Source organism: Bison bison, unplaced genomic scaffold (genome assembly GCF_000754665.1).
Source record: "Bison bison bison isolate TAMUID 2011002044 unplaced genomic scaffold, Bison_UMD1.0 scf7180017863790, whole genome shotgun sequence".
NCBI lineage: Eukaryota > Metazoa > Chordata > Mammalia > Artiodactyla > Bovidae > Bison > Bison bison.
The window spans coordinates 71,136-87,307 of record NW_011494362.1 but is presented as its reverse complement, the minus strand read 5'-3'; the positions used below and the strand labels follow the sequence as shown (position 1 = coordinate 87,307).

Below are 16,172 nucleotides of genomic sequence, written 5' to 3'. Positions count from 1 at the left end.
GTAAATGGGGTAAAATGGCAAAGTTTATATTGTGTATATTTTACTACATACAAAAAACAACCATCTTAAAACAGAATTTATGAACAATCAAGCCACCACTTGTGGCCAGCCTTGTCTACCAGTAGTACAAAGAACAATACGAAACTGAGTAGGAAATGAGACTGGCCATGCTTGCAGCCTTCACTGCTGTATTCAACTGGAGGGAGGAGAAAGAGGAAGGCGTGAACTGGCAGGTATTTTTTTTTTGAGTTTGAATACTGAGGGTTCTATTTTTTACTTCATGATTCATCTATCTCATGTTCTCAATTTTTTCTTAAAGAAAAATTCTAGTAATAGCTACATAGCAAGATGTTATTTTAAATAACAAAAAAAGTAAAAGAGAATCATACACAGAGAAAAGCAGACGTGTTGTTTCTGTGACAAATAAAGATGTTAACAGTCTTAATCTTATGATTCTAAATTTAATGAGAAACTTACCCTGTCATTCATTAGTAGATCTTTAACAATAAAATTTGCTACTACAGATTTCATTGGGGAAGCAAACTGATCTGGTGCTAACATAGAAATGTGGCCCAATGAAACTAACGGAGTTATAAGTTGTTCTGGTACGTCAGCATTCAGACTCCTACTGAGTGGCTATAAAAATAAAACAGTCAAAATTACTAGTTTGTTTTATAGACATTGTACAGAATAGTGTATGTTCCCGAGTCCTCCTGAATTTATTGTGCCCCCAAAAAATCTGTTCCAAAGAGATGATTTACAGTAACTTCAGTTATATTAGACACTTGATTCTTATTTCACCTATTGAAATTTAATAAGATTGAAACAATGTAAAAAAAAAGGAAAAGTAAAACCCACATAAAATAAAAACAAGAAAATTCTTCCACGGTCAAATCAGCCTTATTTTTAAGTCAGTTATGTTGGTGGGTTTCTTGTCCTGTGGGAATATTTAAAATGACCATGGATCATAATATTTAAGTCCACTGGGTTCCGTTCATATTGTATTCAGTTTATGACAATAGGAATACCTTTCTAGTAGTAGAATCAGGCAAAGGATCATACATAAGGAAAGGCAAACAAAACTAATTTTCAAGTAGGGTTGTCGGGTCCATAATAGCTTCTCAAGCTAAATGGACCACTGAGCCAAAAAAGCTAAAATTAAGTAAAATAATGTAACACAAAATACATAAAACACCCTTCAATGTGTAGTATTTGAACATATAGTCTGATCTAAAGGCTGGGAATATCTAAAGTGCTGAATAAAATAGAGTCCCTGCTCCCATGGAATTTATATTTTAGACTGGGACTAAAGAACTTAAAAAAAAAAAGTGACTCTTTAGCTTCATCAAATCAGAGAGAATAAAAATAAAAATCAACAAAAACACATCATATGTAATTATATATACCTCAAAAATCTGTGCAAGCTGGACTTCTTTATTTGTGAATATGGCATGTATACAGTGAACAGCCTGTTTTGCTTGGTGTGGAGTTCCTCTCTTTGCTTTCTGATGTAAAATGGGAATTAAGGTCCTGGGGGAAAAAAAACATCATAGTTTATTTTTAAAAAGCCCATAAACCACAAGTAGTTCTTTTGGTTGTCTCCTACTTCATCAGTAACTATTTGGAGGTACGCTCGAAGAAAGCTTCTCTTCTAAACTTCCTGATCTATAAAAAGATTTAAAGCCCCTTTCCCCATCAAGTACAATATAAGAAATACAATGCCTCTAGAATAAAAGAGCTACTCCAGAAAACAATTTTCTTTTTAATGTTACTTCATAAGTATGCAGAAGTAAACAAGCCACCTTTAATTTATAATCTAAAATTGCCCCATGCCATATTTTCACATTTGTCTTCTAACAAAATACTCCTAAATTTTCCACTTTCCTCTCACAATCCTCTTCAGTTGTTTTGAAGCAGCCATGGGGAAAAAAGTAGCAAAAGGTCAAATTTTATTAAAAAACAGGTAAGAACATACCAGTGAGAGAAAGTATGCAAATAAAGTATGGCATGTTTCTATCAAAATATAAAAAATTGGCATATACATCAAATGGATAAGACAAAACATTCATATAAAATATACATCAAAATGTTAAGTGACTCTCTCCATTTATAGTTTCTAAAGTTTCAGCTTTTTATAATGAACTTAAGCATTTTTTTTACATCAAAAGAAAATTTGTAAGCCAAAACAAAAATTTAGGAAAAGATACTTGCTATACATCTGGTGTAATACTACTACTTTATAGATTATAAGGTCAATGATATCAAATCAAGTGCAATAGTGAAAAAGGGTCATACTATAATAGCGGTCCTCAACCTTTCCGGCACAGGGGACCAGTTTGTGGAAGACAGTTTTCACCATGGATAGGGAGGGGAAGATGGTTTCAGGATGATTCTCAAAAGAAGCACGCACATGTGCAGTTCATAGAAGGGTTCGCGCTTCTGTGAGAATCTAAAGCTGCTGCTGATCTGACAGGAGGTAGAGCTCAGGTGGTAACACAAGCAGCTCTAAATACAGATGAAGCTTTGCTTGCTCCCCTGCTGCTCACCTCCTGCTGTGTACTGATCTATGGAATCAGTACTGATCTGTGGCCTGGAGGTTGGGGACCCTTGTCTTATAATAATGGAAGGCTAGATATAAACGGCAATACTCTAAACCTTTATGCACATCAATCAAAAAACTGGAACATATGCTAGTCAGTGTGAAGTCTACCTTGAAATTTATGAATGTGCCATATTTCTCTCCATACAGTTTAGAATAATGAAAAGGATTTTCATGCACAAATATCAATACATTCCTTGACTGAGCACTGTTGAAGTCTTTCTTTCAAATTCATTTACCAAGGTAACGGTTCTTACAAATAAGACCAGTTAGTAACAAAAGAAAGTAAGAGTTTTGATCAAACTGTCATTAAATACATTATTAATTCTTCTTAGCCTAATGAAAGGATGATGCATAGGTCAACTTTAACCTTGCTCCTTGTTTTTCTAGTGTGCTATAATCCAGTTACACCGCCAGGGTTGTTATTGAGGTCTGCAGTGTTGTGCTTCTCTGCTTTTTCAATAATTCCGTCCTTCCTTCCTGACTAGTCTTAAGAAAAGCTATGACAAACCTAGATAGTATATTAAAAAGCAGAGAAATCACTGCCGACAAAGGTCTGTATAGTCAAAGCTATGGTTTTTCCAGTAGTCATGTATGGATATGAGAGTTGGACCATAAAGAAGGTTGAGTGCTGAAGAACTGATGCTTCTGAATTGTGGTGCTGCAGAAGACTCATAAAAAGTCCCTTAGACAGAAGATTAAATCAGTCAATCCTGAAGGAAATCAACTCTGAATATTCACTGGAAGAAATGATGCTGAAGCTGAAGCTCCAATATTCTGACCACCTGATACGCAGAGCCAATTCACTGGAAAAGACACTGATGCTGGGAAAGACTGAGGGTAGGAGAAGGGGGTAACAGAGGATGAGATGGTTGGATGGCATCACTGACTCAGTGGGCATGAGTTTGAACAAACTCTGGGAGATAATGAAGGAAAGGGAAGCCTGGTATGCTGCAGTTCACGGCATCACAAAGAGTCAGATACCACTTATCGACTGAGCAACAAGTCTTAAGAACAAGAGGTTTTAGTCGTCATGTCCAAAGTTACCTCTTCTACTGTTCCTTCTGGGATAGAATTCCTTTAAGTACATCCTTCACCTTTAAAAAAGTATAGATTTTCCCATTTTGTAAAATTCACAGTAACTTTAGCCCACTGTGTCATTTTTTCTATAATGTACAAAGATAAAAATTATCATTTCTAGAGTATAAACTCCTTGACAGCAGAGACTGATAGTGGTAATCTTTTACATTAGCCACTACAGTGCTGACAATGAAAAGGATATACAATAAATGTTGAATTATTTCTCAAATTAAACTATTAGCTCAAAAATCCAATAAAAACTTAAGGAGTCATGAATTCTCTTATTCTATTAATATATCATGAGGAAAATGGGTTTGATTTGAATTTACCTCAAACCATTTACATAAATACCTTGAACATCTGAATATAATAGCTATCAGCAATGTGCTCTTCCTCCAAGACATCTCCCGTGTCTTATGTCTAAATCACACTCTCAGTACAAATTCTGATCCTAAGGCAACCTCTTAAAGCTGCCAAAGTAAAAATACCAAAATGTACTTCATTCGTATGAGGAGAGGGGAAGTAATCTAGAGAGAGAAAAGAACCATGACCAACAACTAAGCAAATAATGAACACTTCATTAAGCACCTTTGATTATATAATTCTTGAGTGAGATATGAAGGCAGTACCTACTGAATTTGGAGTTGGAGAAAAATAAATAAATTAGAAAGATGTATTAATCCTAAATTCTGTGGTAACTTTTGATAATTAATATTAATATTTAAAATAAAAGTTTTAGGTTGTTCCTCCGCCCATATTCAAATGGTAGAGGAGATAAGTCAGACAGAGAAAAGATGAAAACAGAGGATACAGAAAAGCAGCTTCTAAATAAAAGTCATCTTTCCTCCTCCGTATCTTCCTAAGAGAAACAATGACCCTAAGATTCCCACACTTGGAAAACTCTTGTGTTGATCATAAGAAAAAGCATACTCACGACCGTATCTGGGGTAGGTCTGTTTCTATTTTGTGGCCTGTGTTTCTAAAAATCTGTATGGCGGCTTCTGCTACCTTGTCATCTTCCATTCTGAGGCACTGCAACAGGGACTCATATGTCTCTGCAGAGTGGAACGAGGTAGGATGTGTGAAAGACAGAACCTAAAGGAACAGATATAATGTTTTAAGTTCACACAATGGTTATAATCCATTAAAAGAACTGTTTTCTACTAGAAATAAAATTTTAAATCATGAGCTGCATATGCTAGCAACACAATCAAGATTGTATCTTGTAGCCTCCCTGGAGGTGAGTTGTGGCTAACAGTTCTTGACCGACAGCCCTGGTCCTGTTTTCTTCCCTACCTCTTAGTCTATTCTGATACGGGGAATGTGGGAAATGTGGCTCCTTTTTCATGGGAGTGATAGATGGGAACAAAATGCTAACACTAGGCTTTATTTCACTGGCAAAAGATACTCTATAAGAAAATATTTTAAGTGAAATCCATCACAAAAAATTTACTCATAAGTAGTCATTATTGGAAAATTTTAATCATGAGAGTCCCTTGGACTGCAAGGAGATCCAACCAGTCCGTTCTGAAGGAGATCAGCCCTGGGATTTCTTTGGAAGGAATGATGCTAAAGCTGAAACTCCAGTACTCTGGCCACTTCATGCGAAGAGTTGACTCATTGGAAAAGACTCTGATGCTGGGAGGGATTGGGGGCAAGAGGAGAAGGGGATGACAGAGGATGAGATGGCTGGATGGCATCACTGACTCGATGGACGTGAGTCTGAGTGAACTCCGGGAGTTGGTGATGGACAAAGAGGCCTGGCGTGCTGCGAATCATGGGGTCGCAAAGGGTCAGACACGACTGAGTGACTGAACTGAACGAACTGAAGTCATTATTGGAAAATTTTAATCATGATTACAAACATACAAATAATTGTTCCCTTTATTTATTAAGACATAAGTTCTAGGCTATCTTTAAGGAATTTCTATCTTTAAGTTAGAAATAATGTGTCTACAAAGTTTACCTTCCATGAAGCAGAAACAATTTAGTCAGCCTGACACATGGAATAAGGCCTAAAAGAAAAATAAGGAGGTAGGGGAATGGAGTATGTAGCCCTCATTAACTTATTATATAAGAATTTTTTAAATGGGTTATAAAGTGGAGAGAGAACTTTGGTAGGGTTCAAAGTGATAATATTTACTTATGAGGTTTTAAAAATTCAGAGAAAAATGAGGACTTAAATTTGAAAAGCTGAATCAAACCTATTAAAAATGTTTGCCTTAAAGATGATTTTCCCCTGTAAAAAAAAATTTTATTTCCACAATCTGGAAACAATCTTGTCTTCCATCACTCCTCAAAGCAATAATTCTAACTACTCAGGCTACATTCACAATCCCTAAAACATGTCCTAAATTATTCTCTTTGATGATGCTGTGCTCCCCCTCTAGATAAAATTATGTCTCTTACTAATTGTTCAGTTCTCTGACCTCTTTGGCATCTGTTTACCATTTGTTAAAAAAAAAAAAAATCCCAATCAGATAAATGATGTCTTACAGTAATTCCTGTGAGCAATCCTACTAACCAATATGCAGGTTATTTGAAAGGTAAGACTAAATCATTTAGCACATACTGTTATAAGCATAGCAGGCATGCACATGATGAATGAATGAAACAGCAAAACTCCAAAAATATTATTTTATAATGTAAAATAATTACATTAGTATAATTCAGAAAACATGTTATTTTTATAAAATGCTGTATTACAAATTTTAATCTTTTGAATACTTCCAATGAAATAAAGCCTGACCCTTGCATATCTTTAAGGTGATTCATATTATAACTGCAGAATACATATGGCATCTAGAAAAATGGTACTGACGAGCCTAGTAAAGAACAGACTTGTGGACACAGCTGGGGAAGTTGAGGGTGGGAGAAATTGAGAAAGTGGTATTGACAAATATACACTATCAGGTGTAAAACAGTCAGTGGGATGTTGCTAAATAACAAAGGGAGCCCACTCAGCCGGGTGCTCTATGATGACCTAAAGGGGAGGGACGAGGTGAGGGGAGGAAGGTTCAGGAGGGAAAGGATATATATATATAAAATTATGACTGATTTGCACTGTTGTATGGCAGAAACCAACACAAAATAGTAAAGCAATTTTCCGCCAATTAAAAAAAAAATGACTGCAGAAAAGACAAGCTGTTTTAAGACAAAATACCTTAAGAAGTTCAAGTCCTGAACGAATAGCTGTATCTGGACTTACACCCTCCTCTTCGTCATCTGCTGTCCCTTCTATTGATTTATTCATCAGTTTTACCAGTGCACTATTAAAATAAGACAATCTAAATTAGTAACACTACTAGATTAGTAACTATATCTTAATTGCATTGTAGCAGACATATACAGACTCTATGAACATCAAATTAAATATTTTCTGGAAGAAAAAGTAATTTTGTGATTTTTTAAACTTCCCTCTCTACATGACAAATGAGCTTATTTTTAGTTTATCCTCCCATCCATGTATAACAGTAATTCTAATGAAAAGCAACAAAATTGTCAAATGTATCAGAAGTGTGTATTTTTAAGTATAAGCAATGTAATATTCATATCCATAAATGGAGATCGTTTGAAATTTTAAGAAAAACGTTAGGATAGCAGTTGCTAAATAGACAAATGAGAACTCACTCAAAATAAAAAACAAATAGTAAACACATAATGAGCAAAGGCATTGAATTAATCACATAATTAATTTATTGAATCACTAATACCACTCCTAGAGATTTATAGCAAAGAAATTGAAAGCAATTCATGAGAAGCATTGTGCTCTCTCTATATATCCACACACAGAATCAACAATTAAAAAGTATTTAATGTTCAACATTATTAGTTTTTCAAATACAACTAACTGCCACAAACTAGAAACTACCTGTTCAACAAGATACTATTTTAAGTTAAAACAAACACGATCTTTGTTCTTGAGATTTCATTTCCTTGTTAGTGATCTCCCAGTACAGGCAAATATTCAACAAACTTAGCTTTCACCCTACCTCAAAACAAACCCCCTTCCCCAGTAGGTGTGTGTGTGCTCAGTTGTGTCCAATTTCCATTAGGAGTCACTCCTTATTCACCTCCAACTCCTTCAGCCCTAAGCATCCTCTAATCTACTTTGTGCTGCTATATATATTTGCCAATTCTGAATACTTCATATAAATGGAGTTCTCAAGGTTCATCTTCCCCTGGGTCAGGAAGATACTCTGGAGGAGGAAACAGCAACCCACTCCCGTGGGCTACACTCCATGGGTCACAAGAGCTGGACACGACTGAGCACATGCCCACACATACGGTACCTCCAGGCTTAACTTTTGGAGGACTGTCCAACTGCTTTCCAAAGCACCTCCAACATTTACACCCATTAGCAATACATGAAGGTTCCAATTTTTCTACATTCCTTTCAACTCAACTTTTTGATCATAGCCATTCTAGTGGGTATAAATAAAGTGGTGAATCACTGTAGTGATATATACATAAAACAACTGTCATCACCACAAAAACCTACCTTACACTTCTTCTGTGGTTAATTCCCTTTTCCTACTCTGGCAATAACTGATCAACTTTCTGCCACTAGAATTTTACCTTTTATAAAATTTTATATATTTTGTGTTTGACAACTTCTATGTGACATAATGCTTTTGAGACTCCTCCATGTTGTTGCATAGGATCAGTGTGAACCACTGAAATGAACTTCCTCTCTATTGCTGGTAAGTACTTCGTTGTATAGATATACCCCAGTTATTTTTATCCAATTACCAACTGATGGACTTCTGGGTATTTACACTTTAAACACAAGTAGCGGTGGTAGTTTAGCTGCTAAGTCATGTCTGACCCTGTGACTCCATGAACTGTAGCCTGTTAGGCTCCTTTGTTCATAGAATTTCCCAGGAATGACTACTGGAGTGGGTTGCCATTTCCTTATCCAAGGGATCTTCCTGACCCAGGGGTCAAACCTGTGTTTCCTGCATTGCAGGTAGATTCTTTCACTGTTGAGCCAACAGGGAAACCCAAAGACATAATGACGTCTTCCTTTCTTATACGCGGGGCTTCCCTGGTGGCTCAGACAGTAAAGTGTCTGCCTACAATGCAGGAGACCTGGGTTTGATCCCTGGGCCAGGAAGATCCCCTGGAGAAGGAAATGGCAACCCACTCTGGTACTCTTGCCTGGAGAATCCCATGGGTGGAGGAGCCTGGTGGGCTACAGTCCATGGGGTCACAAAGAATCGGACACGACCGAGTGACTTCACTTCACTTTCTTATAGGCAAATGTCTAATATTGGGATTTCTGAGTTGAGACAATGTTGAGATAATCTGATGCTAAAACAAACTGCTTTCAACATCACCAACACACTGTTAGTTACGTATACATCAACACTTTGTATAGTCAGCAATTAGAAAAAAAATTTTTATTTTTGGTTATGCTGTGTCCTTGTCGCTGCTCAGACTTTTCTCTAGTTGCAGAATGCGGGGGTTACTCTCTAGTGGTGGTACACAGGCTTCTCATTGCGGTGGTTTCTCTTGTTGCAGAGCATGACCTCTAGGGCATTTGGGTTTCAGTAGTTTGGGCACAAGGGCTCAGTATTCTATAGTTTCTAGGCTCAGAGCCCAGGCTCAATAGTTGTGTGTCATATGGGCTTAGCTGCTCCGCAGCACGCGGGATCTTCCCAGAACAGGGATCAAACTCATGTCTCCTGCACTGACAGGCAGATTCTTAGCCACCAGGAAGCCCCTCTATAGTCAGCATTTTTAATTTTAGTCAGTAACCCGGAGTTTACATAAACTCATGTCCATCGAGTCGGTGATGCCATGCAGCTATCTCATCCTCTGTTGTCCCCTTCTCCTTCTGCCCTCAATCTTTCTCAGGATCAGGGTCTTTTCAAATGAGTCAGCTCTTCGCATTAGGTGGCCAAAATATTGGAGTTTCAGCTTCAGCATCAGTCCCTCCAATGAACACCCAGGACTGATCTCCTTTAGGATGGACTGGTTGGATCTCCTTGCAGTCCAAGGACTCTCAAGAGTCTTCTCCAACACCACAGTTCAAGAGCATCAATTCTTCGGTGCTCAGCTTTCTTTATAGTCCAACTCTAACATCCATACATGATTACTGGAAAAACCATAGCCTTGACTAGATGGACTTTGTTGACAAAGTAACATCTCTGCTTTTTAATATGCTGTCTAGGTTGGTCATAACTTTCCTTCCAAGGAGTAAGCATCTTTTAATTTCATGGCTGCAATCACCATCTGCAGTGATTTTGGAGCCCCCAAAAATGAAGTCTGACACTGTTTCCACTCTTTCCCCATCTATTTGCCATGAAGTGATGGGACTGGATGCCATGAAATGATGGGACTGGATGCCATGATCTTAGATTTCTGAATGTTGAGCTTTAAGCCAACTTTTTCACCAATGACATGTATTTTTTAAAAAATTATTTCCATTTTGAAAAAAATATTCTGATTTAAGCTACTAGAAGGAAATCCCATAAAACACGTGAATTTATAAATAAAACTACAAATATTTGATAAAATTTATACATGTATCTGACTACTCATAATTGTCAGTGCATGCATTTATTTAATATGTATTTACTGACTACCTATTGTGAACTAAGTCTTAGGGTCTATCCTGGAACTACAGTGTAAAACAAGGCAGGTATAATTTGCTTTCATTACGGTGTGGGTGGGATCACCATTATTAAGTCAAAAAGTTGTATGAGGCAGATCCAAATCTTGAAGCCAGAACTGTAATTCTTCTTTTCGTGAAAGCAGTATTACTGATCTGTAAATCAGATAAATAATACATACTCCAAATATTTCACAGAGTATGATGAAGCAAAAGATCATCACCAATCCAAATGCATGTTCAAAACTGCTTGGATATCTTCCATGTGTCCTTTTCTTTCCTATCCTGTAACAACTGCTCTAAATCTTTATCATTCGAACTCAGGTCTCCTTTTTAAATTCTTCCACTGAGTAGACTATCTAACTTTTGACCTAAAGGAGAACAATGGAGCTTTTAGGGAAAACTGTAATTTTCCTATTTTATAACTTCCTTTAATTTGTATCTATCATTTTTTAACACCATAGGGGAAGATTTTCTTCTTACTGGTCCATTTTCTTACTGATGGTGCTCCATCATACTTCTATTCCCCTTAACCTATCTTCAACCTCTTTTCTTTTAGTATCTTAAAAAAATTATTTATTTATTTCGCGATACTGTGTCTTACCAATAGCTGTGCCCTATGGGATCTTTTGGAGAAGGAAATGGCAACCCACTCCAGTGTTCTTGCCTGGAGAATCCCAGGGACGGGGGAGCCTGGTGGGCTGCCATCTCTGGGGTCACACAGAGTTGGACACGACTGAAGTGACTTAGCAGCAGCAGCAGTGGGATCTTTAGTTACAGCATTCGAACTTTCAGTTGTGGCATACAAACTCTTAGTTGCAGCATGTAGGATTTAGTTCCCCAACTAGAGATCAAACCACGGCCCCTGCCTGGAGTCTTAGCCACTGGACTACCAGTAAAATACCACTTAGTACACTTTAACGGTATTTAAATATTTAAAATCACTCCATTAAAAACAAGAAAAGGCCTGCATACAGATTTCTGAAGAGGCAGGTCAGGTGGTCTGGTATTCCCATCTCTTTCAGAATTTTCCACAGTTTGTGGTGATCCACACAGTCAAAGGCTTTGGCATAGTCGATAAAGCAGAAATAGATGTTTTCCTGGAATTCTCTTGCTTTTTCGATGATCCAGAGGATGTTGGCAATTTGATTTCTGGTTCCTCTGCCTTTTGTAAAACCAGCCTGAACATCTGGAAGCTCATGGTCCATGTACTGTTGAAGCCTGGCTTGGAGAATTTTGAGCATTACTTTACTAGTGTGTGAGATGAGGGCAATTGTGCGGTAGTTCGAGCATTTTTTGGCATTGCCTTTCTTTCGGATTGAAATGAAAACTGACCTTTTCCAATCCTGTGGCCACTACTGAGTTTTCCAAATTTGCTGACATATTGAGTACAGCACTTTCACAATTTGAGATAGCCCAACTGGAATTCCATCTCCTCCACTAGCTGACGCTAGTGACCCATACCTCCATAGGAGACGCTCAGACACAGTTCCGTGTCCGTCTCTGTGAGGGCCCTGAGTCCTGGTGCACACAAGGTTGGTTTGAGCCCTCTGAGCATCTCCGGCGGGAATGGGGTTTGATTCTAAATGCGAATTTGCCCCTCCTACCATCCTGCTGGGGCTGCTCCTTTGCCCCTGGATGTGGGGTATCTCTATTAAAAATTAATAGCAAAATACCTTTTGCTATCACCCAGCTGTAAAAAACTACCATGTTTTTCTCAGAACCTTAGCTTTCTTATTTGCTAATAAGATTAAAGGATAAGATCTTAGTTAAAAAACAAACATCACCATTACGGATTGAATTGAATACCCTAAATTCATACGTAGAAGTCCTAACCTCCAGGACACCTCAGAATGTGACTACTTGGAAATAGATGAGATTTTAATTATTTAATGAGATAATTAAGGTAAACTGAGGTCAGATGGGTGGGCCATAATCCCAAATGGCTGTTTTCTTATGTGAAGAGGAGGTCAGGACACAGACGTGTGAGGAGAGCAAAGAGGAGGTTAACTGCATGCCATGGAGAGGCTCCAGGAGAAATCAAACTTGATCATGGACTGCTACTCTCCAGAATGTGAGAATACAAATTTCTGTTGTTTAAGCCACATAGTCTGTGGTATTTTGCCATGGCAGCCCTAGCAAACTAATATGATTGGCATTTTAATACAACCAAACAGTGAGTCACGTACTAGTAATGGCTAGAACCAGGTCTCCTAATTCAAAGAAAAGAGAATCAATAAATGTTAGTCAGTAACCCCAAATGGAAAGATTTATAGCTGATGAGCTGGAAAAATGGTTAGTACAAGGTAGAAGTATTCTCAGAAGTTTACAATTGAAAATCATTAGAAATAAGTGAAACATATGAAATCATGGGAACAATTAATCAAAGACAATAGATGTCAATGTTTGTGATGCTAGCCTGCTTATTTTTTACATATTATTACTAATTTTCACACTCATCCACCAGGAGATGTTATACCCCTATTAAAGTTAAAAATAAATTAAAAACTAAATTAAAGCCAAAAATTGGTAACAGATGTGTTCTGAAAGCAGATTAGTCTAATGGCAATCTTGTGCTCCTTTCATAATGCTATTCTGTTTCTCACATATCTCAAGTAAACAGTGATGTAATACATACTAAAAAACTTTATGAGGCCATGAAAAGAGTTAAGAAAACTCAAAGGCTGATGATAGCTATAGATTTTCTTATGTTCTAGGTTTTCTTTAATGAGAACATACAAGCTAAAAATAAACACAAGATTTCTTTCTAAAATTAAATAAAAAGTAATGAAACAAACCAATGATCAGAAAAGGAGCCTGTCTTTCTTTCAACTTGAATGATACATGATATAGGTTCCCTGTATACCTTTTGAGGTCTCGTTGGGGACCCAGAATTTAAACTTACAACACTGTAGTTTCAAATTATATTTTATTTATGAATGAATATAACTCCTAGTTTACCTGATGGCTTCTGAATCAATGTGCACAGGTGCAATTCTTTCCAACAGAAATTTGACCATCTCTAGAAAAGGATTTGTTGGCTGCTTAGGATTGGCAAGTTTCCGGGCTATTTCTCTCTATAGGAAGGGAAAGAGTTTCACTGTAAGTACGATCCTTTCATGTTTTTCAAAATAAAAATGATCCTAGGCATCAAAAGCATTTAAGGATTTAATACCATCAGATGTAAAAAAAGAAAAAAAAAAAAAACTTTCTCTGCTTTATACCCTGACTAAAATGATATACTCATTAGGCAAGCACTAGAAAATCTAGACTGTAGAGGAAAAAAAGGGGGGTAACATGGTATGATTTATGCCTTTTGTCTCATATTTCTCTCATGAAATTACTACGTAGTAGACAATCTTTAATGCTGTATATTTTTACAACTGATATGCATTTATTTATTTAACGGCTGCACCAGTTCTTAGTTGCAGCATGTGGGATCTAGTTCCCTGACCAGGGATCAAACCTGGGCCTCTGCATTGGGAGTGTAGAGTCTTAACCACTGGACCACTAGGGAAGTCCCTTTAGTATCTACTTTTGAAAAAATTAAAATAATTTACACTGTCATGGGCATGTTTCAATGGTTTACTTCATAGTCTGAAAAAACTTTTCTTTTGGTCAACAATTTTTTTTTTAAAAGAGGAGAAGACTTTTAAGTGTATAAAGTTTTTCAGTTCTGGAAGATCATAGTTGAGTTAAAAAATGGTGACATTATATCAAAGAGTTCCTGCAAAAGAAAAGATATTATTGCTGCAAGTTTCTAAAGAATATAAGGACTTAATGATTCTAAGAGACTGAATCATCCAAAGACAAGGTTAAATTTATAATGTGTTGGGTACTAGAGAAAGAAATTTACATTAATAACAAGTATTTTCATTGATTATTTCTGATGAATAAGTGGAAATGTTAGTTGAGAAGATAAAGCACATTTGCTTTCCAAACTATAAAGCAATATAACAAATAATAGTCACTCTATTTATTAGTTTTTTCATGAAAAAAAAAAAAAAATTTAAGGAAATGTGTCCAAGGGGATAAAGGAAACAAATTTCTGTTGTACTTTCAGTGACTTAAAAAAAAAATTAATTAATTTGGCTTTGCTGGGTCTTAGTTGCAACATTTGGGATCCAGTTCCCTAATTAGGGAATGAACCCTGGACCCCTGCATTGGCAGCAAGGAGTCTTAGCCACTGGATCACCTGGGAAGTCCCTCAGTGACACGTTGACACAAATTAATTATGAAGGTCATATTAAATTAGATAGCATCCATGTTTGCTATTAGAGAGTAAAAATCCAAAGGACTGAGATTCAGAAGAAAATTTATTAGTCACTAGGAAGTGCTTGATTTATTTTGCAAGTAGTAATTAACTCAGCAAAGTTTCAGCATTTGAGAAAATAAATATTTTAGTCAGTGCTTAGGTCCTTATACACTTTGGTCTATACTACAGATAGATATTTAACATTAATTTTGTATTATCTTTTGAAATCAGACTTACTTTGTGCAAGTCTTCCTAAAGAGGGGGTTTTCTCCCACTTGGTATAAAGTTTACTTGCTTTAACATACGATAAAGTCAGTGATTGTCTAACAACAACTATGCCATTGGAAAATTGCTAGGCAAACTATATAGTCAGTATTAAAAAATGAAAGAACTAGGCATTAGAAAAGAATTATGGTAATACATATAAGTACAGGAAAAATAAAGGAAATGCTAACAGGAAAAAGAGTAAATCACATTTAAGCACAGTGATAGCACTATATAAAATATACCAATGTATATAAATAATAATATATTTAAGTAATTCTTCAAACCACATTTTATGTATGTAATATTTAGGTAATCTCTCATAACAATTATTTTTAAAAAGTATATCTGTCATAATCCTAAATGTAAGCTTATACTGGGGATAAGCAACAAGCCAAATTAGTATGTGGCAAGTAGGCAGCAACAAATAAAGTTTCCTTTACACGTTCAAAAAAAAAAAAGACTTTCTACATCTCTAGTCTCCTGCTTCCTACCATCAATCACCCTGAGATGTTTTCCTTACATCTGCTTTGCATATACTTTCTGGATTTGGAAGCTCTTAGATATATCTGTTCTGACAAATAGCAGGAATCACGTTACTATCACTTTTCAAACTCAAGTCCTGTTTTTCTCAGACCAAAAAGTACCACTTGATTGGGTTCTTGCAAATGATGAAATATGTAGAAAGAACACTGTCATGGGTCTATTAAGATCTGGACTCTACCTGAAGCTCAGTCACTAGCTGTGAAACACTGGACGAGAAACTTCACCTCTTTAAAATGTAATCTTTATCTGTAAAATGAAGTGGTTAAACCAATTATCTCTATGGTATTTTTCAAGCCATTTCATTCTATGATCCAATTATATTAGTAGATACCCAGCAGAACACAGTATTCTGGAACTGGAATTCTAAATACCAAGAAGTAAATGAAACCTTTAAATGTTCTCAGCAAACCATCCCATTCAGAAGTGCAAAGACAAGGTTATTTTGGGCACTTGTGACATTCACATCCCTAGGTACAATGGAAGAATCCACTGCTCTCTTCCCTAAACTGGCTTCCTCCCACCTCTTCCTAATTACTACTCTTTTAAGATCCTATATGCCTATTAGACTGAGAAAAAAAAAAAAACATATTCCATGCTCCCAAATGACTTTGTATATACATCTGTTTATAGTCCTTATCCCTAATCACATATTTAAATAATTATCTTTCTAGAGCAAAGTTAGACATAAATAACTGAAATGACTTTCTTTCTCTTATTCATCTGTATAAGCCTGGTCCCAAGCATAGTGTTTGGCATATATATGTAATACTGTATTGTGTTATATATGTGTAATACTGTCATATATGTGAAAT

At 36.4% G+C, this 16,172-nt stretch overlaps 1 protein-coding gene and 1 non-coding gene across 2 annotated transcripts in view; both read right to left on the bottom strand.

Annotated features, from left to right (window-relative positions):
- Window positions 1-16,172, bottom strand: part of PDS5A (PDS5 cohesin associated factor A) — an 89,871-nt gene that overhangs the window by 34,949 nt on the left and 38,750 nt on the right. Inside the window, exons 15-19 of the mRNA XM_010833563.1 lie at window positions 13,257-13,372; window positions 6,843-6,948; window positions 4,614-4,774; window positions 1,407-1,530; window positions 478-636 (exon numbers count right to left, since the gene is read on the bottom strand). Coding sequence (XP_010831865.1) covers window positions 478-636; window positions 1,407-1,530; window positions 4,614-4,774; window positions 6,843-6,948; window positions 13,257-13,372 — 666 coding nt within the window. The remainder of the gene's footprint in view (window positions 1-477; window positions 637-1,406; window positions 1,531-4,613; window positions 4,775-6,842; window positions 6,949-13,256; window positions 13,373-16,172) is intronic.
- On the bottom strand, window positions 13,741-13,812 carry TRNAG-CCC. The gene has a single exon. It is a non-coding gene; the product is annotated as a tRNA-Gly (tRNA).